A 25,585-nucleotide genomic window follows, 5' to 3' on the forward strand; every position below is an offset into this window, starting at 1 on the left:
CTCTGGAGAAAACTGGTGGACTGTATATCAATCACAGTCATGCATCATCCAGACGCTAGAAATCTATGGCAAAGGAGTCACTATAGAAAAATACAAATACGAGGACTAGCTGGTAGAAGTCAAGATTCCAGCCACAATCCCGCTAATTGCAACTATCTGCCTCACCGATGGAAGACCTGCAACTGATGCCATCAAAATGCTATCAATCGAAGAACTAAACACTATCAGCAAACAGAATCTCCTTTAGTTCATTTCGAAACAATCATGGAGAAGATGAAGACAAAGAAGACGAAGTGGAAGGCAAGACGTATGCGTATGAGTCAGAATTCGAAACAGAAACTCAATGAGAAAAATTAAAATTTTTATAAATAGTATTATTCAAAGTACTATTTAGTCAAAATAGTCAAAATTACTATTCTATGAACAGTATCCAACAAAATACCGTTCATAAACAGTCCGGCGGTCCCAAGTGTATATTACCTTCGAATGACACCTGTCACATTCGAATACTCCCGAATTAAATCAGTTTACATAATATTTGAAGTCCGAACTCTATATAAGGGAGCTCCATCTATCATGTAGAGACATAAAATTCCCTCCTCTAAATTATCACTTTCTCTCTCTAATTAAGTTCTAAGTTTTAGTTTTCTTCGGAGACCAAAGCCTCCCAAGCTCAGAGATCAGCTTAATCAAGGTATGGTAGGCTAAATCTTGGGAATAGCTCTGAGGTGATGCCGTAATAATAAAGCTTATGTAATCTCTTTTTGTAAATATATGATGCATAATAAATGATCTTTAGTTCTTATTTGGTCTACTATGTTTCTGTTAATTAACTAATTTGAATAAAAGATAATATTTCTTTCTCTGTTCTATGCTTAGATGTTATGATCCAAGACTTTGTCTTGTCAAAACACATGAACACAGACACCCAATACCACGTGGCGCTAAGTTGGCTTTCTGTCGACCATCTGTATGATGGTCAGTCATAGCCTCTTAGTTTCATGGTTTTGATTTGTCAAAAATCTTAAATCACAAATATCTATAGTATCTTAACCAGAGAGTAAAAGATGTTTAAAATAATTACCTAACAATACTCATAAGCTACCTTCTTTCTATTTAGACATCTGAGATGGTATTATCTGGACAAATTGGACATTCCTTAGATTGGACAAAATTTTAAAGACTAGACAGAAGTGAGATGAAAAGATTTTGCCTTAAACAAAATTAACTACGTCATTTTGCCGTTAAAAATGGTGCGTGAGGCGTTAGGCTGTCATGTTAAGTTCGAAGGATAATCAAGTAATCAAAGACGAGTTCTTCTCTTAAAATTAGACAACCCTAAGTTGAGGAAAATCCGTTATTCTGATAAAACCTCCATTTGACTAAAAGAATAAAATAATTAACAACAAAAATAAGTTAACGGAAGCAAAGTGGACTATAACCCACTAGTTAAGAATTATGCATCTAAGAGATTAAATATCTTTATTTATTATGAGCTAACCTAAGGGTTATTCTATTCTCTTTAATTTGTTTACCTGCTTATTTGTTTATTAATTTTAAGTTTTAATTGTTTTTCTTTTGTTTAAAACAACCCAACCATTTTGGCATCAGAGTCAAGGTTTTAGATCCATGGCAGACCACCCTTTAGACCCTCTACTGGATCCTCCATGGAGTATTATAGATCATTATCCGTATCCAACGGATCAGACTAGACGAAACTCGTTAACTCATATTAGGTCTGAAATAGGAGAGAATCTTCCAATAAACCTTCTCAAGAATTGCCAATTCTAGAGAGACCAGTACCAGAGTTGCCTCAAGAAGGAACTCATATGCCAGTACTGAATTTACCCTTCAAATAAAAGTACCTACTACTCGAGAGTATTCAGATCACTTAACAGTATACAGAAACTTTTTAGGAGATATGGATATTGTACCTAGGCATGAAACACGTAAAAAAGTCCGAGATATAATAAAATATGCGCAAAGACAAATCTTCAAAGATGAAGAGAGAAAGATAGTAAGTCCAGGATTACATAGTTCGGCCATTTTTCATTTTAGGATGGCACTTCGAAATGAAAAGGTATATAAATACCAATACTACGATTTTGACAACATTAGATACACCTATCTATTCGAAACAGATATGGATGAAAAATATGATAAGGCTATGTTACATTTAGGAAAAAATGTTTTAACATACATATTCAGGCTATAGATTCGATAGACAGCAAAACCAGAAGTTAGATATGTCTAACACAACAAGGTTAGGGCTGATTCCGAGAATCTATCAATGGTTCTTAGGAACAGGAAAACTTGAGACCATAGAAGAATACCTACTTCATAATGCAAGAGTATGGTATGACCCAGAGTCATGTATAGAGACATAATTCATAAGAAAAAATGAATTAGTAAATATTAAAATGTTAAGTCAGCAAGGAAACCACATTTCCAATAGACTTAGGTGGATCTTTGAGATGATAATAAAATCATTCAAAGAAATTACTTCTTTGTTATACCAATAAGAAAAAACACTAGAAGCCCAACATTATTCCACCAATGCTAGGATAGAAGATGTAGGGAATAATATATAAAGAGGATTAATAGAAATAAATGTCAAATTTGAACAAGGCATTCCAGATAATCTAACAGAGTCCATACATCACATGTTAGGATTCCAACTAGACATAAGCAAACTAGAAAAGAGGATAATTTCTAGGATTGAAGCCTTAGAAGGAAAACAAGGAATAGACCTTATGTTTTTAGATAAAAAATTAGATCTTATTCTTATAAGGTTAGAAACCATTAAGGAAGTTGTTGGAGCTCGAGATAACCCTGAAAACAAGGAAAACCAGGTGTTAGTCATGTCTGAACACATAATGGATATTTCGGCTTACGAGCCTATTGTCCAGACCCCAACCCAGAACATAGAATAGACAATATCGAAGGATACCTTAAAAGGATAAATTTAGATATTAGACACGCCGCTGATTATATAATTTGTACAGAAGGAATTAGCCAAAAAAGTAGCAAAGAACTGGAGACTTTAATTATAGAACGATTAAACTTTCTCTGTGCAGGATTAGTTCAATCACATAGGGATACTAGTTTAAGCTTTGAAGCAAACAAAGACAACACTAGTGGAGTAATTTGTGGAATGACAAAGTCACATAGACAATTTGTGGAGTTTACACAAAGATTAGCAGAAGCCTTAGACAAATTAGTTAAAATATTACATAACCAAAGCCAAATTCTTAGTGAAGATTTAAAAGCAGATATGCTCTTATATTTTGAACAAAATAGAGCAAGCTTTGAAAACTTCAACAGAACAAGTCATGAGATACGAAGCGAAAATAAGGCAAGCATTAAAAGAATAATCAGTGAAATACATCATATAATCTCAGAAAGCGTGGAAGTTATAAAGAAAATATTGGAACTCTTGAACAGAATTACAGAGCATCTGTAATCAAGAGTTAGACAAATTTGGAAAAAATATTAAATAGAATTAAGAGGAATATTAGACCAATTAGATTTAATTCCAAAAAGAGGAGAATTAATAGCCTTTAAAGAAGAAATTAAAATGGCTATTAGAGAAGCAAATAATATGGTTAGAGTTAACCCCACTATTAGAAGAGACAATGCTATCTCAAATAGAATAATAAATGACGGAAAAGACAGAGCTAGATTACAAACTAGCAAGAAGCCACTTTCAGGAAAGAAAGCTATAATCAATATAGAAGCCAATATGTTTTCTGCAAAGAAAATCACTAGACAATTATCAACCAGTATCAATAATAGGAAACTTACTAATATTGTGTGGCATAATAGTAATAAGTCCTTAGAAGATACATCCTAGAAAATCTCTAGAAAGATAGACTACCCGAGGCAAGGTATAGAGATATTTTCATCTAAGGAAGAAATCCCTTAGGAGAAAACTATGACATCACTAGATGGGAAAACACTCTAAATATATCTAGTGAACAACAAGTCCTTCCATTATTTAACGAAAAATGGATAAATAAGTACAGACTTCAAGGATACAAGTACATAGCATCACCTCAGGGCTATTCCCTGGGTTTAGCCTGCCATACATTGACTAAGCTGATCTCTGAGCTTGGGAGGCTCTGGTCTCCGAAGAAAACTAAAACTTAAAACTTAACTAGAGAGAGAGAGAGAAAGTGTGAGAATTTCAGAGGGGGGAATTTAGGGGTAAGGTTTATAGAATTAAAAAGGTAATGGGTTAGAAATATATTCAGTTGGTTGATAAAGTGGAGAGACTAACGTTTAGGGTACATGCATGAAAATATACCAAAATATTTCCATTTTCACAAGGTCCGAAACGAAATTTAACCAATATTCTCTTTATGAATATATTTCGTTGAAACACTGTTCATTTCGTGACAAATTTCAGTAAATAGTAAATTTCGAACAAAATAATCAAAATTTAGGTATAACAATGCAAGAGTTCAATGAAAATATTTTGATGAATAGTAACCTTCAACCAAAATATTAATATAAGCATGCACATACAATCGTCCATGTTTTAATTAGTTACCTTTCGGCTTCGCCACTTGGCATTACAGGTCGACCAGCAGACTGACTGGTTCCAACAACCAAGACCCGTTGATATCTTCCAACCTGTACTAACCGCATGGATTTTCCTATTTCTCCCGGTTGAAGTTTATAAGTCGAGAGTATTAAACCACTGAGAGGATCTACAAAGCAAATATCCGATGAATTTTGATCAGTTGTTAGGTCGGTCCTCATCACAAGCAATAACCTGCTTTCCCTATGATATAGAACCTTCCGTGGGGTGCCTTCAAGATAAAATTTTTGCACATTTAGCCTCTTACTGTGGACCATCTCCACCTAAAACACAAGAAAAAAAAGATTAGATGCAAACCTATCAATAACAACAATTTAGAGGAATTAACATCAGTCATTACTGGTAATAAAAACAAAATAATAATTGGCAGTTCCAGCAGTTCAAAATTTTCCTTGCAGTAAATGCAAGAGCTGTTTTTGCACTACGAATGTTTTGCGATAGAAAATTTACTATTGCTTGATAGCCATTGGAAATTCTCTTGCAAAATCATTTTTCGTGTTTGGTTGATATTTGCAATGCAAAAATTTTGCTGTGATTTAATGTTAAAATAAGAGGTGGAAACAATTTCCACTTATTTTATTTCATTAAAGAAATTATTCAAATTACAAAATTAGCCTCAATCATAAACATACATATGAATTTACAAAAATATCCCTATTAGACGTAACCTGAATATTGGAATTATAAAAATATCCATTATTAAAGAAACTATTCAAAAGACAAAATACCTTAAGTACTTATTACGATAACATGCATATAAATTTACAAAAATACCCTCAAGATGAATTGAGGGATATCTTTGTAATGACACTGATGAGGGGCATTTTTGTAATTCTATATGCAAGAGAAGTATTTTTTATGAGATTGTACATTTGAGAATTCATATGCATGTTATTGTAACAAGATTGAGGGATTTTTTATAATTTAAAATTTTCTTTGACAAGGGCTAATCTTTTAATTTCATCAGGCAATTTAATGTATCTTTTGTGATGGGTATTTTGTAAATTTATGTGCATATTGTTGCAACAAGTACTGCGGGTATTTTGTAATTTGATTAATTTATTTGATTAGGGGCATTTTAGTAATTTTCATACATATAGGTTGGAATGGAATAATTTTGCAAAATGATTTGTGATACTTTTTGTGCCACAAATCATTTGCTGAAATTTCTTAAGAATTTAGGTGATCCATGCAAACTTTCCGCATTGCAAATAATTTGTACTGTGTAACCAAGCAACCATAAAATTGATTTTAGAAAATCATTTGATTTGCAGTATACCAAGCAGGGCCTAAAAGTGGAATGCCTGCAAATAAATCTAGTGTTCTATCTTAAATAGGAAATAGGTATGACATGCTAAAAAAAGTAAAAGAGTACTTCCAATATTGCGACAAAATCTGCATCAAAATTATTATAAATAAATAAAAAAGCTAGAATGAAGTGGTTACCAAATGAAGGCAGTTCTCCGCAACAAATAGAATTCCCTTAGGGCAGTCAACAGAGCACACAGGAGTGACATGAGTTGCAGGTTGAAATGAAATAGATGTATATGAGAGACTATGCCTGGCAGTTTGCAATAACCAAGGTCTATCACTAAGAACAATTATGTCTGCATCAGGACAATCACGCAGAGGAACCAAAAAAACAGGAGTTATGCCGATGCGACGCATAGCAATTAGTTGTAGATGGACAGGAACAACGTTGTTCTCAGTTTTCTCAGACTCTTGCTCGATAGAAATATGAGCTGTCATGCTCGACAAAGATGTATCCATAGGGCTTTTGGTGGGTAAGTCTGACGGATATATCGTCGAAGATGAAGGCCACTCAAACCGAAGCAACATTCCATTTCTCAATCCCGCAAGGATATAAAACCGATCAACTAATACAAGCCTCACATCTTGAGGGATGCACCCACTAATAGTAGTCCCCAACGTGTTGGTCAAAGAAATGATGCCACGGGCAATGATTCTCAAGCCTTTTTCTTGTACAAATGAGACAATTTCCACAGAAGGATTATGTGTACCAATAACAAAGGTATTATCAATTTGAACTCCAACTGGCAGACCAATCCCAGACATCAATGATTTATGCTCGAAACTTCTTTGAGGAATAGAAATACAAGATACTTCATTCTGTAGTCTCACATGTTGCATCTCATAGATTTCATAATGATAAGCAGATAATGATCTGACCCCAAGAATATATAAGAAGCACGGATTCGAAGTAGCTAAAATTATCAAATTAGGCCTGACTGCACCCAAACTGATACTCACGTTATCCGGGAACCAAGTAGAACAAATTGGAGCAGATAAAGGGATACCTTCAGGATGAGCAGTGTTTGTGGGCAAACAAAGTCTCACTGCATTTGTATGTATTTGTACCAACAACCCATCGCTTGCAAGGCCACAAGCGAGAGTGCAGACATCGGATTGGAAACCAACTGCATCGGTCACATCACTAAAGCTTAAACCAACTGAAAGTACCCTCGTCTCTTCAACGAATGATAGCACAAGAAATGAATGATAAGGATCAAGTAGTTTCATCCGCATCGTCCATGTCCCAGTCATCCCTTGATAAATAGGAGCAGTCTTCAAAAGCTTTTCTACACTTACACCACTCCGTATAATCCTTAATGATCCTTCTGGAGCCATTCCACAAGAAGCAAACATTTCATCTTGTTTCGCACCGTAGTCATCCACAACTGACATGTCTAGAATTGGTGCAATGTTTTGAATGGGACTTCTGTAAAGTAGCATTTCGTTCTCGAATTGGAGAACCATCCCATCCCCCATCTCTACAAGTGCAGCAATGAAGCCACCTCTAACCCACACAAGTGTCTTGCAAGGTGGACCTCTAAGGAGACAGTCGGATATAGTAACCCTAATATTATCATCTGATGCATCAGAAGAAATTTCTGCAGTAAATAACTCTCCTGTATCCAAACTAAAAATCATCCTTGAATGTGATGCACTTTCAGGTTCCCAACTCCAAGAACACAAAAGTTTTGATGTTGGCGTTGCTTTGTCACTTTCACAATCTATACTCATTGGGTCATCTCCTTTAATTATTTCCATTTTTGAATCTCTTAGCTCAAGTAAAGCACAGGCAGCAACGTTGAAAATGCCTTCGTCATCAACATCAAGTCCTCTATATGATTGTTCAACAGAATTCTTCTCAACTGTAGTAGTAGGTGAAGGATTTAAACTTGTCCTATAAACAGAACGTGGATTGTGCGGATCCCTAAGATCCATTAAGAGAGCATCACCAACTCTGAATAGAAATGCAAAGCCATAAGCATAAGGAACCTCAACGATGTTCAATGCTAGAGGTCCAGCTTCAGTATACTGAAAAATAACATGAACAGAATGTTCTCTAGTGTCCCACCGCAATAGCAAAAGCTCATTCAGGAGTGCACCCCTCCTGCAATACCAAGACTTAGTTTTTTGAGAACAGGAATGATGATTGTAAGTAATTCCAATGACATGAATGCAATACCAAGCATGGTTTCAAATCTTGTCCGAGACCGAGATGACTCGCCCGAGTCGTCTCGGTATCGTCCATAAACAAGATGGATAGACATGGCGTCACTACTGTGCGGCATCTCACAAGATAAACAACATGACTTGGACGAGATTTTCAAATATCGTCAGAGTAAGTAAAACTTGGACAAGTCAACCGGGATTTTGTATATTTATTTAAAATAATTAATTTTTTAGTATTTAAATGCATATTATTTATAAATAAAATATGATTTTATGACCAAACATTTTCTAATCTAATTTATTTTATAAAAACAATTATAATTATTTTTATAAAAACATATATGAATAAATAATTATAAACTAAGTTGAATGGCTTGTCTCGTCCGAGACAACTCAGTCTCGTCCATGAATGAGACGTCAAAACGAGTTTTAAAACCCTGATACCAAGAACCAAAAAATTAAAAGAAATATTTTCCTTTTACAAGTGTTTGAAATTTGGAAAATGTGAACATAATCATCCTGATTAGACATAATTAACTTAGTCATACCGATGCAGAATAATGGCTAGTACAGGATTCTCTTCATCCTTACTGAGTCGACTAACATCTTTCGAAATGAAGCACATGCTCCAAATTGTGCCACAAATACTGGTATTCTGAATATCCGGAGTACTTTTGACCTCTCCATGTTCAGGTGGATAGAATATTTTCTGAAATTATGACAAACGGAAAGATCAATATTATCTTCTTTTGGTTAGTGGGATGATCAAGTTTGAAATGCGTATAATATCAGGATTACATTAAACTGAATAAAGTAACACTTTCTGTACTAGCATAAAAAGCAATATACAACCTTTAAGAAGTGTGGATTAAACAAAAATACATAATATTCAACCTTATCAATAATATTGCTTCCAGCTGACATCGAAACAGAAAACAAAGCCAATCGGTCTTCAAATGCACTAACAGCAACGAAACAGCCACTGCAAAATATTAAGCATACAAGTTAGAAATATCCACAATTTCTTGTTTGATAAATGATGCAAAAACAAAACAAAAGAAAAAAAAAACAAAGAGAAACCTGATTCAAGGAATAAAGAAATGGACAATGTAGAAGCTGTTAAACACACACAACTTAAAAGCTCGACCTCAACTAGGGAGTTGATTTGCATATGTAAGCACATTCTCAGTTTGTCTAACGAGTGATCTAGATTAAGTTTAGTTCTATCTAAAGGGCCCGTTTGGCCACATGTAAAAACAACAACAACAAAATAAACCAAAATAAAGAGCCCACCAACTTGGAAAGGGTTTTCTCTGTCTTGCAATTCTTCCAAGAAACAAATCACCAAACATTCAAGTAAATATTTGCAAAGAGGCTGTTATGATCATCCAAAACATTGACTTTTCTTCAAAGAAGGAAACAAAGATGATTTCAAATTCAAGTTCAAAAATGAAAACTCCTTAAAGGCTGACCATTTAGACCCACAAGTAAAAACCTTAAAAATCATGTGACTCAGAACTCTAGGTTGTATGTTTTTGGAAATTTTTCATTGATGTACTCTGCAAATCTTTCTAGGTGACTGGTTTCAATGGATATTAGCATGGGTGTTTAGAATCACAATTCACAAGAGCAAAATGAGTCAACCAGTTTTACTATATTGCAACAATGACAATCCAAAAAAAGGTCTTGAAACTCCAGCGGAATTTGCTTCTTTGTCATTAATGGGGCTAGCCAGTTTAATCACAAACTTCCAGGAAGATGGAAAAGAAAAGAGAGATCTTGAATTGCTGCACAATATTTTAATTAGAAAAAATGTGAGACAAAATTGATGAATGGACAGAAATTGAATGGTTCTAAACTTATCTGTTGTGAACACGACTATGAGTTTGACAAGAAAAAACATTGATCGGAGATTTATATATTAGAAGAGAAGAACTAGATTAAGAAGGAATAGGTGGAGAAGTTGTTAGGATTTGCGATTCACCATTTTTGTTGCAGACATAAAGGTTGAAATGAGAGGGTGCCTTTTACTTTTTAGAAACTTAATATATGAGATGTTGGAATTCTGTTAGGGCGACACAGCCTCTAGGGCTGTTACTACTAAGAGTGCAACAGCCCTATGGGCTTTCCTTGCTATCTGCAACAGCCCCTTATGGTCCTTTCTATGTAATGGGGTGGGCCCCACATACTTGTTTTATTATTAGTTTCTAATATTTATGAGGAGAGGCCAAACCCTATAGAAAAAGAGTGTTGGACTCTCTCTCTCCCTAATAATCTTCTTCTCATCTTTTTCTTCTCTATTTCTCCTATTTTATCTGCTCTGAACTGTTTTGGTTCTCTACTGATGACCAGTAAAAACAATAACAGGGGAAAGCCCCCATGCATCAAAATGAACTAAATCAAACATAGTATTAAACTGATGCATACAAGAAATATATGAAGTATGTGCATATTTAGAAAGCTCACACAAAGCACTAAAACTTATGCCCACTATAAGAATTTTTTAAAATAGAAAATAAAGAACATAAGTGCTTAAAATTAGCATGTCCTAAGCGAGCATGTCACAAATCTAAAGATTAAGAAGAGAAAGTATGACTCCTAGAGAAGAGTAGCACAGAGGCCGGAGTAGCAGTATACGGAGATCCAAATAGGTACAACCCATCCCACTCATACCCTTTGCCAAAAATCCTCTTTGAAGTCAGGTATTGAAAAGTACAATGAGTAGAATAAAATGTCACTAAGCAATTTAGAGATTTGGTAATACTACTCACAAACAAAAGATTAAGAGATAGGTGAGGAACATGGAGCACAAAGTCCAAAGAAATACCAAATGATAAAGGGATGGTACTCTTGTTGTGTTTAAGTGTAAGGGACCCATCAGCAAGGTGAACCTCCCTATGAGTAGCAGAAAAAATAAATGAAGTAAAATGGCTAGACTAGTCATGATCAGAGGCATCAAAATCAATAACCCATGTCAGGGGAGCTGGACCAGACTAGGTGACATGAAATGCAAAAGACATACCTAAAGGCATGGTAATTGAGGCCACATTCGAAGATAAGCAAGTATGAGCACGGATCTGATCACGAACAATAGTGGCAATCTGGGTTTGAAGTTGTTGTAAATCAACAATGTCAGTAGAGACAGTGATAGGAACAAAGTGAGGAATCCACAGTGGCAATACAGGGAACAGGATGCCCCAACGAAGAAGTGGCAGTAGGGCTCAACAAATAAGAATAGAGCGAAAAGCATTGGGCCTTCTCATGGTCTGTCTTCCCACAATGACTGCAAATAAGACTACTCCCTTTGCCACAACTACAACCCCCTCGGCCACGACGAGTATTAACAGTGCCCAAAAGCCATTCAGATTTGCCTCTACTTCCCAAATAGAATCTCACAAACCGAGACTAAGACTAATGCGATATCATAACTCTCAACAACAAATAGATAAAAAATAGGAGACCAATAATCAAATGTACGAAGACTACAGTTTGAGGAAAAACTCGTGTAAGATCAAATGACATACACTTAGGGTGCGAGAACCAAGAGATTATTAAATATCTTGAGAAAATGAAGAATTTGAGGCAAAAAACTTGAACTCACAGTAGCCTCAAATCGAGAAGAATAGTGAAAGTCTTTCTCAAAGTCAAAGAGCAAATCATATAGCTAAAGATTTGGTTTAAAAGGTCTCTTGCCAACCTAAATCCAACGTGTGAGCAACAAAGGGGCAAAGAACCATTCAACGACCCAGAAAACAGCATAAACAGCCCATATAAGACTCGAAAAACAGTAGGGGCAGTCCTATTTCACAATCTAAACAGCAGTCCAATCGCACAAAAAACAGGGGCAGCCCTATAGCGTAGCCCAGTCAGGAGTTTTGTCACATAGAGCAGGGGCAACCAGCAGTCCTATCAAACAGACCAGCCAACACTGACATCGCATAGGGCAGGAGCACCCAGCAGTCCTATCACATAGCCCAACTAGTAGTGATATCGCATAGAGTAGAAGCAACCAACAGTTGTATGCATAGAGGAGGGGCAAAACTATCCAGTCGACAGTCCTATCTCATAGATAGCCAGCAATACAGCCCAACCAGCAGTACAGACCTAATCGCAGCCTGTAGACCAGCCCTTATCGCATAGACAGCCAGCAGTGCAGACCAAATCGCAGCAAGCAGTGCAACCCTGATCGCATAGTCAATCAACAGTATAATCCAGCCCTATTGCATAGACCTAATCGCACAGAGTCCTAATCGCAACATGCGATTGAGACCAAAAAAGAAAAAAAGAACCCCCGAGGGGCAGACCCTCCAACGAAGGCTGCTGCTAGGGTTTTGGTCTCATAGATCTAAGGGGTAGATAGGAGGAAAAGAGAAGAGGATAGGGTGGCTTGCGGTGAGGCTTCAAGGGTCTAAAACCAAGGAAAAAAAACCCAAAGAGGGGTTGTCGATGGATCCTCTAGGGCTTTGATACCAAGAAGAATTGTAAAAAAGTAAAAAATTAAGTCTCAATGAGAGCCTGACACTGTATTTATAATAAACAAGATAAATGGACATAAATACCCTTACATAGAGAAGAATAGAAAATTAGAAAACTAAACTAAAGTAAAGACATAAGGAAAAGGCATATTTCCAAATAAGTTCCTAAACCTTATTGGACCGATGGCGTTCTTATTGCTTGTTACCTCATTAATTGAGTTCCTACACTTATTTTGGATAGCCAGACACCCTTCTCTTTATTATATCCTAATAAGCCCTTTTTCCTCATGTTCCGCGTGTCTTTGGGTGTGTGTCCTTCATCCAAATTCTTGGAATTGATCATGATAAGTTGTCTCCTCGAGTTGTTAAGTGTCTTCTTGGGTTATTCTCAGACTCAAAAAGGTTAACATTGTTATTGTAGGGCGGAAATCTGTTAAGGCCTTATTAGATTCTACCCTACTAATCTGAAGTTGCTCCCTCGTCCCTCCTATGCGCACCGGTGTGGTACCTACCAAGAATTCTCCGACGCTCAAGTTAGAATTGCAGAAGAACAACTATAAACAATCGAACTCTCTTCTTTCTCAATCAGCCCAAAAAGATCCCCTAGTCTCTGTCAATTCCTTCATTTATAGATCCTTCCTTCAAATCAGGGTTTCCCCCTCTGACGAGATCTAATCCCAGAGAATCCCCAGATTACAAGGATCCTTAACGGAATTGGGATCTTAGGGATTGGGTCCATGATTCCAAGGAGATCTCTGAACTTGACACACGTAAGTCAAGATTATACAACTTCCCAGATCAGGTCTACGCTAATGCTACCTTGCCCTACCAACCAGGTTAGACGGCTCTATCCTGGTCTATCCTGCTGTTAGGCATTGCTGGAAATGCTAACTCACACATAGTACCACTTAACCGGTGTGGACACGTGTACGGTTTGGATAATCATGCAATTATTACCCTCTACAATTACCCCCTCTCGAGGAGATGTGAAGTCTCGTTGTTTCCTTGAGACTTGTACTCTTCTTCTGGTTAGCTACGACGATCTTTTATCATTACGTCCGTTGTTAATGAATCAACACATTTAATGCAACGCCGTTTTAAATCTTCTTTGACGGCTAAGGAGAATCGTCTCTCATCTGTAGCCGTCCATGTGTCCCACTAACGTCTCCATTAGGCCCAAAGGTTGCGACGGTTAAGTTGGATAAGGCCGCCCTCCCTAGCGTACGTCCTCCTTTATGCTTCTCTATAAATATGGGGCTTGCACCATCTTTTCTTCCTACTGTGCTTTTGCCTCTGCCACTTCATCTCTTTGTGCCTTTAAAGTTTTTTAAGTCTTTCAGTCATTTTTACCTCTCTCGTTGTAAGGTAACCTTCAATCTCTTATTTACCTTTACTTCTTTGTAATTTTTATTTCTCAATGAACACCAACATGGTACAACTTCGTCAGGAACTCCTTATCCCCGCCTCTGTGTCTGTCAGGGTTTGCCAAAACCTTAACAACCCTGACGAATGTCATCAGGGGAAATCTTGGTTTATGCCGGCCAAATCAAGGCTGGCCTGAGTTTCCCTCTCTATCCTTTCCTTAGGGAGGTGTTGAGCCAAATAAACCAGTCCCCAGGTCAAATGTCTAGCAACTTTTATCGCATGGTGAAGGAGGTGGAAAAAATGGTGACATCCCCCAATGACTTCCTCTCCAGATACAACCTGAAGGCCATCCCCCAGTGCCCTGGGTAGTACTCTCTATCCTCCAAGCATCTCTTCCCAGTGCTGACAAAGGGTGGTACAAGGACCCCCTAATCATCTTTGGGAATTAGAAGTTTACCCCTGGTGTCTCTCTTGAGGGATTCAGGGTTCCTCAAACCTTCCAGGGTAAGCCCTGTTTTTAGGCCTTTGGCAATTCCTTTCTTTTTAGCATGCACAAGTCAATCTAATCTGATCTTGACTTTCTTCTTTTTGTAGATTCTTCTATCTTTTCTACTACGAAGGCTAGGAAAGAACAATGCAGAGCTACCAAAGATAGGAGGGTAGTGGTAGTGAGTCCCCGAACGAGGTGATCGAAGGAGAGCAGACCTGCCTTTCCCTTTCTTCCCCACCTCAGCCACTTGCACGACAGGCTCTTATTGATCAGGCCGAGCAAATCACAAAAAGCATATCCTCTCTACCCATCCCACTACTTGCCTCTCCCTATCCTCTATTTCCCTTATCTCCCTCCGACGTCATGAATATTGACCTTTCAGAGTACCCCCTCTCCTTCTCTCATACTATCAGGGCTACTCCTCCCTTTGAACAAAGCAGGAAGAAGAAAAAGAAGAATCTGGCCCCTCGTGACTCTACCTAGTCTGCTGGGCTGAGTCGTTAGCCCTGGTTCGTTCTGATCCAGCTACTACTGCTAAAACTGAGCTTCCTGAGGGGGCCTCTACCCAGGTAATGCAGAGTTCAGACACCATCAAGGACGTCAACCCTACCTAAAAGCTCTAGCCGGGTAAAGATGCAGGCTCATGAGGAAGAGCCTAAGGAGACCTTCACCCCAAGAAGAGTCGGAGCAGGAGGGCCTCAGTGACCTCAAGACTCCCCTAAAGGGTGCAGCCTTCTATTGGAGGAATCGTGGGGTGCTCCTTCGAGATGGGAATGAATACAACTTCCGGCCCGACTTTTCTACTGGCATTGGCCACATTCGCAATAGAAGTAGCGGGGTGAGGGACCCTGTCACTGCAGCCTGTCTGCTCTCCCACTCCATTCCCCCCAAGGACTGAGATGTTGTTGACTGGGCCAATGTTGATCTGGGCTTTGGGAGGTCCGTCAACGGCCTCTACCAGGTGAAGAACTGTTCTTCTACTACTGTGCTCTGTATTCAATATCGTATTCTCTCTTCTAACTGCTTTTCTCTCTTGCAGACCAACGCCTATGGAACCCTGGCCTTCCTGAAGTTGCGTGAAGCTGAGAACCAGACAGCTGCCCTGACCAGGGAGTATGAGGAGAAGCTAGCTCTACTCCAAGGCGAGCTAACCTCCTCTAATCACTTCACCCAGGAGGCCAAGGAGGACATAGAGGCAACTTTGGCCCAGTTCACCAAGGCAAACGAAGCCTTGGCAGCCAACAATAAAAAGCTGACGAGTTCCCAGAACAATCTTCAACTGGAACTGGCCAGCTACAAAAGGGAGGGTATAGAGGAGAAAAGCAAAATTGACGGATCTTCACGAGAAAGTGAAGCAACAGGACCTCGAGCTAGGCTCCCTCAAGGCTGATTTTGAGTCAGCAAAGGCCGAAACCAAGGTAGCGCAGGCCAAGGAAGACGAGGCAGAGATCAAAAAGTTGTTGGTCAACTGCAAGCTCAATACTCTCAGGCAACAGAAGAAGCTTCCACCAAGGCCTATCATTAAGGCTTTGAGGTTGCTCGGCTCCAGTACAAAGAGGATGAGGATGAGGAAGATAAGGAGGAGTATGATGGTCCTGAAGGTCCTCCTGTCAAGAATGTCCCCATCTGGTCTGGTGACCATGGTCGAGTCTTTCCCTTCCAACTGAACAAGGAGGGGAATCCGATCGCCATCTTGGATCCTGTCCCAGGTAGGCTCATGGATTCTGGGCAAACCGTGGACCTAGATCAGACCAAACGGACCAACTTGCTCACCCCTGCTGGGGACTCGCTTTCTGTTCAGGTCATTGATGTTGATCAAGACGAGCTGACCATCCATCCCAACCCTACTGAGGTCTTACCTCCTGCCAACCAGATTCCTCCTACTAAATGAATGCTTTTACTTTGGGCTTTGGTCTTTGTTGTACTTTGTTTTTGCCATTTTTTCATGTACTCTCCCATTTTTAGGATTTTCTTTATAAATTTTTTCATACTTGATGAAAATTTTGCTTCATATCAACTATGAACTTTCTTTATGTACTCAATTATCCATAAAGGAAATTTTACATATGAACAATTCTGCTCTTCGCTCTAACTTAGCTGTATAACTGAAGTGCATTTAATCAAAAAATTTCTATATGAAATATCTTAATCTTCTCTGCACAAGAAAGAACTTGCACTAAGCTTACACTTTGCTCTAATAAATGTTTCGACACAAGTTTGTTCTAATCTTTGCCCTTCGCTCTGACTTAGCTGAATAACTGAAGTGCATTGAATCAAAAAATTTCTCTATGAAAAATCTTAATCTTCTCTGCACAAGAAAGATCTTGCACTAAGCTTACACTTTGCTCTAACAAACGTTTCGGCATAAGTTTGTTCTGATCTCTGCATCCCTATTTCTTCCCCCCAGGTTCTACCTTAAGTTTCTTATTTACTTAGGTAGAACCTTTCCGAGAATAGGTGCATTGAAATATTCATTGGGTACAGCGTAAATCACTAAAGATCTCAAGAAAGATAGGTTTAGTCCAAATATTGCTCTGTCTTGGAGAAATATCTCTGAGACCATGCCCTCCAATAGCAACCTAACTTAGTGCTCTGCCAATCAGGGCAGAGCAAGGCCTCAACCAGCTCCATACCCTGTTAATCAAGACATAGTGGAACCACGAAGACCCTGGCTCCCAAAGGAACCAAACCCAGTGCTCTGTCACTCAGGACAGAGAGTGGCTATCCAACTCTTCACTTTGCCACTTAAGGTAGAGGAGAGTTGTGAGGACCTGACTCTCAAAAGAACCCAACTCAGTATTCTGTCACTCAAGACAGAACGAGGCCGTCCAACTCTTCACTTTACCACTTAAGGCAAAAGAAAACTACGAGGACCTGACTCCCAAAGGAGCCCAACTTAGTGCTATGTCACTCAGGACAGAGCGTGGCCATCCAACTCTTCTTTCTACCACTTAAAATAGAGGAGAGCTACGAGGACCTGACTCCCAAAAGAACCCAACTCAGTGCTCTATGACTCAGAAAAGAGCGTGGCCGTCCAACTTTTCACTCTGCCACTTAAAGCAAAGGAGAGCTGCAAGGACCTGACGCTCAAAAGAGCCCAACTCAGTGTTTCCGCACACAAACTGCCAACAATCAAAAGAGATCTCTTTTATTGATAATATCTTTTGAGGTTACATGTGTTCCACAGTCTAGGCAACTCTTGACCGGACATTGTAGACAAATAGTAAACCCCCTTTTTGCCAACTTTGATTACTCTGTAAGGCCCTTCCCAATTTAGACCTAACTTCCCGCTATTCAACTCTTTTGTATTCTAGAATACTCTGCGCAGCATTAACTCTCGTTCTTTGAATTGCTTGTGACGAACCCTTTTGTTAACGTAACTTTGTAATTTCTGATGATAACTCTCTAACATTATCAGTCTTACATCTCATTTCTCTTCCAGCAAATCTAGCTCTACTACTATTTGCTTGTTGTTCTGATCAATCTAAACCAACTTTGACTGAATTGTGGGTAAGCTACTTTCAGTGGGTATTACTGCCTCCATTCATAAGCCATCGCAAAATGGAGATGTCTTGTCCTATAGGCCCATAATACTCCATGCAAGATTGTTGTCCATCAACCCTTTGCTTCTCCCAACTTCTTTTTCAACATATCTATCAGCACTTTATTTGTGGCTTCAGCTTGACCGTTGCCCTGCGAATATAGTGGCGTAGAAAATAACTATGTTATCCCATATTCTTTACAAAAAGTTTTGATATGCTCACCTATGAACTACCTCCCATTATCTGACACTATTGTGTAAGGAAGTCCAAATCGACAGATTATGTTCTCCCAAATGAACTTCTGTACTTCTTACTGGCGAATCCTAGCAAAAAGGAGTGCTTCTACCCACTTTGTGAAGTAATCTATAGCCATTAGCAAGAAGGTGAGATTTTCTAATGCTCTGGGCAATGGACCCACAAGATCAATTCCCCATTATGCGAAGGGCCAAGGGCTGCCTAGGGAATTGAGTTGCACTGCTAGCTGAAAGATGATCCTTCCATGCCTTTGGCAATTGTCGCAATGCTTAACATATAGGGCTGCATCCTTCTACAAATATGGCTAAAAATACCTCTGAGAGAGTACTTTATGAGACAACAATCTTGCACCCAAGTGATTACCACACTTTCCTTCATGGATCTCATTTAGCCCTCCTCTGCTTCTTCTGGCATTAAGCAGCTTAGGAGTGGTCCACCCATAGATTTCCTTTACAATTGCCCTTCCAAAAGAATATAACATTTTGCTCTGGCCTTCACACGTCTTGTTTTTTTAGGATCATCAAGCAATTGGCCAGACTGAAGGAATGTGATGATGTTGTTCATCCACCCTAGTTGGTTAACTTCTTCCAAACGACCTTCTCCTTTGGAACTTTCACTATTTTTGATATTACCTCAATAAGCCAAAAAACTTCAGAGTCCAACATGAACACTAACCCCATCCAGTCCTTCCATCTTTCGATTAGCAAGATTCCATTTATATTCTTTCTCCATCCCCTACTAATTTTGAAACTCTTTGCATCAATATTAATCAAAATTTAATATAAGCTCTTTTTTATCTACAAAGATACTACCCCACATGCAATGTTCACAGCTCTCCAATCATATGATCGTATGAGGGAACTTAGGAAAGCAGGATGTGGATGTAGGAGCACGCACAGTTTCCTTTGGAAGCAAAATTCCTATTTTGGAATGTTTTGGCTGAGGTGCCTTGGTCTTGGGGTGAACAGAGCAAGACATACGGGGTTTGTCAAGAACTCTTACAATTCATCCCAAAATTGGAGTCTTTTCTCCTTATTGATGAACCATAAACCCCAAAAGCACCAAAAAGAAATATCCACATAGACGCTTCAGCTTGAGGGGGGTGTTAGAATGGTAAGATTATAATAGAGATTTAGATTTATTACTTAAATCAGTTTCCTGAAAGAGAATAATATATTAAGAAATAGAGATGTGGGTAAACATTATCCCATCTTCTTTTCTCCTCTTCTTTCTTTGTTAATCTTCCCTTTATTTTTTGACTTTTCTGTAAAACCTTAGATACCAATCAACATTATAACCACATGAAGTGGAATTTAACTGTATGTTTCAATTATTATTATGGTTCAATACTAAAATTTTGACAGATGAAAAGTGTCACACTTCAATCTCAGTTTTTTCTCACATTTGCCTGCTTTTGGGAGGTTATTGGGCAGAAAATGGCTACTAAATTAAGGTTTTCAAGTCCAAAACAAATTGTTAAGGATGAAAACAAAATCAAACATTCCTTGTTTGTGAAGTTTGAAGTTGTTCTTGAAAAAAAAAAATTTCAATCGAAAGCAAGATCAAACATTCCTTGTTTGTGTATTTTGAAGTTGTTCTTCAATATAGACAATTTCTCTCTATAATTTCATGTTTTTTCTGACATCTAACCTACATTAGTATTACATATATGAAAATGTGACACATCAACGGATCACTAGGATGCATTCAACAGGATTTTCTTGTTATAATATATTTTTGCAATCTTAGGGTAAAAAATATAATTGGGGTAAACCACAATTTCCTTTCTATTCACTTCAAAAAAGCACATTTACAGTTGTTGCCTTTTATGTCAAATTTGTTATGAAAATTCATTCATGAAATTGAATTTTATTTAATTTAACAGCATTATCCTTAATAGTTATTCATAAATTTTGCCTCTCAAATTCTTGAACCATTTTAGATACTTGGACGATATGAGTGGAAGGACATTCATCCTACATGTGTCACTCCACACATTTGTTATTGAAAATAAGGAGTTATGAGTCTTGTTATCACGTTTCTCCTATAATTTTCTGAAATATTATTCAGTTTTTCCAATATTTTGGAAATAAATATCTAATTCCCTAATTTCGTGGATTTTAAATACTTAAACTTCCTTGAACTAATAACAAGTTTGACTGATAAAGTTTAGGAAGAAGTTGAGATTTAGACTTATCAAAAAAAAAAAAAAATGAAGTTGAGATATAGTACCTTGGCTTGCCAAGCATCTCCTAGGATCATTGATAGTTGAAAAACCAGTGCGTTCCCAAAAGTTCGAAATCATATTTTGGATTGTCTATAGAATTTTAAGAGATAATAAAAATTAATAAAACCTAGAAATGTTTAATCAACAAAACTTCATTCATCCATGGCTTTCAATCATGTAATATACAATACTTCGGCATGCCAGTGGAGAATGTGGTTTTGTCGGTGTTAGGCTTGTTGTTTTCCTGGTGAAAGATCTTTAAGGAGTTTAAGGGGGTTTTCTGGTTAGCTGGGACCAAATTTGTTGTATTTCTTCTTCCTAGAGTCGTTTGGTTTTGTACTTTCTCTTTTAGCTGGTCACCTCGACCGCCTTTAATGAATTGATCATTCACTTATATAAAAAAATTACTTCGACTTTTCAAGTAGTTAATGGGATGGTCAGACCATGCAAATAAGTTTAACTGACAACTAAGAGGAATTTTTTGTTACATGATGCACAAGCTATTAAGATTTTTATTCTGGATGATCAATCAACAGTGTCCCAGTTGTTTTTTCCTATTGTACGGATGTAAACCCTGTTTCATGGCAGAAAAAGCACAAACACCAAAACAGTATCAATTGACTACATTAAAATTGATTCAATCAAAATAAAAAAATTAATCATAATATTTTATATCAACAACAATCCAAACATGCTTGACTATAGAGGACCTGACAGTATCAAACAGTATATTTTGAACTAATATCCAAGAATTTTTTAACCACCACTGCGACTTACTTGGAATCAACAACTAATATTCGTCCTAATTGATGCCTCGAGTTTCCAGGATTGGAAAGTTGAATGTGTGTCACAGCAAAGAATCTATATCAACAAATTCATACAGTCAACTAGAAGTATTTCTTGAATCAATAAAAAGAAGTTAGCAAACAGGATCAACAAAAGGAACTTACACAACCTGTGCATTTCATTGCAAAAAGATAGAAAAGAGAGCTTCCCAGAATCTGAAAGAACAAGCAAGAGGTCTTTTCCCAGCATCTATAAAAGAAAAAAATAATTATAATGAAATAACTATGTACAAAATTATAACATAACATGAAAAAAAATCCATGTTCTCGGCTTGCACACACTAAAAGTGAAGTAGATGTGAAATATGGGAGGTCTGTTATGAACCTGTGGATTTGGAGCACGAAATTTCTCGTTCCAGGGTAAAATTCCAAGATCCTTTATTGTCCCAAATACAGCCTGTTCGCAAATGGACTGTACAATTCCATCTTCACCAATTATTACCAACTCTAGTGAAGTTTCCTGAAGACAATGCCGTCAATACATTAAATGTCATATTAAAAAAGGTAAATTGAGTGAACAAGAAATCTACTGCCACAGAACTGGGACCAACCCCCACCCCCCTTTCACCCTTTATCTATGTAAAACAAAAACAAAACAAAAAAAAATGAAGATGAAGAAGAAGAAAAAAAAGGAATTTGCTGCCTTATTTATAAGCATCTGAAATCAATATGCCATTTATATTGATATCATACAATAAGAAGTTACTAGTTAAAACTTTACAGGATATATATAAATATGTATTCTCTACAAATTATGTCTAGTTTCTTTTAAGTTCTTGGAAGTCCAGATTCTTATTGAAAAGGGGCAAAATGACTATTATCAAGAGCTCCCTAGCGTGTATTCCTAACTACCTACTCTCCGCATTCTCCTTACCTCATACTGTGGATAATAAACTAGACACAATTTGTAGAGATTTCTACTGGAATAATCATGACGGTTCGAGGAAGTTTCACATGGTGAGTTGGGACCGGATGTGCAAGCCCAAGAAGCACGGAGGCCTTGGTTTGAGGAGGTTTGGTTTGACAAACTCTACTATTCTTAGTAAGTGGTTGTGGAGATTTGGAGAGGAGGAGAGCTTTGGAGGATATTAATTTTAAGTTTCATTTCGTAATTGGAAAGGATTACCTCATAAAAGGCTAAAGAAAGGTCAAGATTGTGAATTGGACCCGCCCAAGTAAATGGTTGAGATTTGAAGTGGAACATGATGACTGTGGAGGAAAGGATTACCTCATAAAAGGCTAAGAAAGAACTGGGCCAAGATTGTGAATTGGACTCGTCCAAGTAAGTGGTTGAGATTTGAAGAGGAAGATGATGACTATGGAGGAAAGTTATAGTAACAAAGTATGATATCAAAAGCTCAATTGGGAAAGTCACCTCTCTAGGTCTTTTTTTGGGATGGGGAGTGGAAAGATATATTGAAAGCCCAAACGGAGTTTTTAAGAGAAATAAGATAAACAGTTGGGAGAAGTGATAACATCAAATTTTACGAGGATAGGTGGTGCGGAGAAAAGCCTCTAAAAGAAAATCTTCAAATTCTTTTGCCCTATCGAACAAGGAGGACTATCTAATTCAGGAATTTGCTATTTGGTCCATGCCCCCCTTTTTTCCGATAAGTATAAAATTTTATTGAAAAGAAGAAAAAGTTGGGTGAGATAGCCCCCATACAAAAAAAGAAAAGAAAACAAATACAAACAACAACCAAAAACACACAAAACATACAAAACTAACTACAAATTACAAATAGTATCCCATCTGAACACAAAATCTTGAAAAGAGACCCCATTGAAATCGATGCTCAACTTGCACCAGAAGTAATGTAGTAACCCCAAAATCTCCAAAAATAAGTCTTTGGTCGTGCTCTCCTTGCCCTGAAACACCCTAGTATTTCTCTCTTTCCATAAACCCCAAGCAATGGCCAAAGGAAGAATAGCCCAAAAATGTATTTTTCTGAGAGAAAAAAATATTAAAAGTATCCCCTTGGAACTTGGGCTATAAAAGAATGCTTATTGATTGGGGTGTTGAATCAACTCCTATCCATCTTACAAATTTATTGAGTATCTTAATGAATATCTCATGTTCGAACAAAGATCTTAGAGTTGGGATTGAAAGGAGCCTTTTCTAACATACCTTCCTATAAGGCTGCGAAATATAACAATACTAGCAACTACCCCACTTCTTTTTTTGGGGGATCCAAGCGTTCTTTGAAGGTAGCTTTCTTCCTTTTGGACCTCCTCTCTTGACAAAATCTTTAATATTTACCATATTAAGGCTAGAAAGGTAATCTTATTTGACTATTAATTTTTTAGCAAGTGTAATGCGAAATATATAAACCATCTTTTACTCTAATGACCTATTGCACAAAGTTTTTGGTGTTTCCTCCTCCTTGGGGGTTACCAAATTCCACAAATTGATGTTTGTTGTAGCATGCTGCCGTATCTTTGAAAAATGGCACTTGTGGAGGTTGCTTCCTTCTATCACCTACAAAGGTGCTTGGAAGGAAAAGGTCTTTGAAGGCAAAGAAAGGAATTTTCCCTAAGGTGGTGTTATAGTTATTTTCAATTTTTTTTTTTTTCAGCTAAGCAAGTGAGAAAAAACTTGTTAAAGAGAAAAAAGGGACTTTAGCCCATTACACTTTTCTAATACTAGGGATTCCCATCAACAAAATCAAAGACTAAAGAGTTTGATGATCTGGCTGAAATTTTTGCAAGGCTATCTGCAACTTGGTTTCCTTCCGGAAAAACATGAAGGATTTCCCATCTCATGTCCATCAAAAGAGACTGAACTTGGAATAAAATAGCGGCCACTTCCCACAGAGCACCATTGCCTTTGAGAGCTTCAACTGCAAGCTTTGAGTCAGATTCAATAATTAAATTCACTCTATAAAAGGGGATGAGAGATAAAAATTCAAAAGAGTTGCACCAAGACGTGATAAAAGAAATATTGCAGGAGCGAGTGAGAAGGAGGCTTTCCAAAATTTCCCGGCAAAGAACTTCCACACCTCTTGAGTATAAGAACATTGGTCACTTCAACCTTCTTGTTGTATGCTCCATTTTTTGGGTATATCTGGTCCTTGTTTTCTTCAATGAATTATCACTTACTGAAGATAAAAAAAAATAACCTCTATTCCTTGGTTGGTGAGGACCAATAACCTCTATGCATACAGGTCCATAGTCTAGGTACAGAAAGAACAAGAAGTTATTTATTAATAAATAAATAAATAAAAAATCAATCTCTTTTCACAAACTTCCTATGCTACGTCAAGTGTTGACGAAAGAATGAAATCCTCCAGAGATGATAGATAAAATTTCTTAAAGTGAATAAAAACACTATTGTCTATGTTAATCAGTCCCTACTTCTTGAACTAAAAATTTTAGAAATGTGTGTGAATGTTCCATATGGTAAAGTGAACAAAAGTGAAATGGAAATTTATAGTTGAATCCGAATAAACACTTGGTTTTGTTACTTAACAAATCAATCATGATTCTAACACTTAACTGAGATCAAAAGATAAACGAATTTTGCAAAAGATGAATGATTTTTTTGTAGGGGAGATGAAACCTTTCCGAAAACGACATCAGATGAGGAAGAAGAGCGGAAATGTCCATGAACGGCTTGAAGAACTGCGCTTCCCCTCAGCACGCATTTGGCTAGATAATGGACGCCCTTCGAATTTGATCGTGACTGAGAGGACGAGGAATCTTCGACTGCAATCGCCATTTCTACGTGTTTTTTTTTCCCTGCAAAAAGCGAGGGCTTTTTCTTAGTTGAATCTAGGGTTTGCTTCTTCGTTTGCAGGCGTAGAGGTAGATTTCATGGCTTCTAAAGCGTTCTTCGATGTTTCTTTGTCAATGTGTGCGAGAGAGAACTCAGAAGTCAGGAGAGAGAGAGAGAGTGGCATCGAGCTTGGGAATCTCTCTTAATTTGACTAGAAAGTGGCATGTGTCTTGTTAGCAATTTTCCGTTTTATTCCTGAAAAAATCACGAATTTTTCGTTTTTTCCGATAAAAGTATTATTCGCCTGATTATTAATCTATTATTAATAATTCAGGAATTTTAATTTTGCAAAATATAAAATGCAATTTTTACGAATTTTTATAAAACTCAATGGAAAAAAAATTTATTATAATTTGTTATATGTTGCAAAGTATAAACTTGTAAGTTGTGAAGTATAACACAAGTCAACCTTGAAACGGCGATGCTTCAAAATTTTGAAAGAATTCACATTTTTATGTGACAAATGTCTCTTTACATTTTTACGTGACAAATATCTTTTTTATCTTTAAAAAATAATAATAATAATGA

The 25,585-nt window shown here is 37.4% G+C and overlaps 1 protein-coding gene across 8 annotated transcripts in view; it reads right to left on the reverse strand.

The window, feature by feature from the left end:
* The window catches only part of LOC147400344 (Cleavage and polyadenylation specificity factor (CPSF) A subunit protein), a 73,789-nt gene extending 48,573 nt beyond the window's left edge, over positions 1-25,216 (reverse strand). For 4 of the 8 annotated variants that reach the window (XR_015179306.1, XR_015179304.1, XR_015179305.1 and 1 more), the window contains exons 1-8: positions 24,842-25,215; positions 21,608-21,742; positions 21,393-21,472; positions 21,215-21,298; positions 8,978-9,065; positions 8,632-8,792; positions 6,050-8,021; positions 4,553-4,866 (exon numbers count right to left, since the gene is read on the reverse strand). Coding sequence is in view for 2 of the 8 variants with exons in the window: in XM_086445991.1 (XP_086302117.1) it covers positions 4,553-4,866; positions 6,050-8,021; positions 8,632-8,792; positions 8,978-9,065; positions 21,215-21,298; positions 21,393-21,472; positions 21,608-21,742; positions 24,842-25,000 (2,993 nt within the window). In the remaining 6 variants the exon portion in view is untranslated. Of the gene's footprint in view, positions 1-4,552; positions 4,867-6,049; positions 8,022-8,631; positions 8,793-8,977; positions 9,066-21,214; positions 21,299-21,392; positions 21,473-21,607; positions 21,743-24,841 lie in introns of all 8 variants that reach the window. The other 4 variants (XR_015179309.1, XR_015179308.1, XM_086445992.1 and 1 more) reach the window with 2 other exon arrangements.
* Positions 25,217-25,585: the final 369 nt, after the last annotated feature.

This window comes from Akebia trifoliata, chromosome 6 (assembly GCF_017979445.1).
Source record: "Akebia trifoliata isolate Shusen 1 chromosome 6, ASM1797944v1, whole genome shotgun sequence".
Lineage (NCBI taxonomy): Eukaryota > Viridiplantae > Streptophyta > Magnoliopsida > Ranunculales > Lardizabalaceae > Akebia > Akebia trifoliata.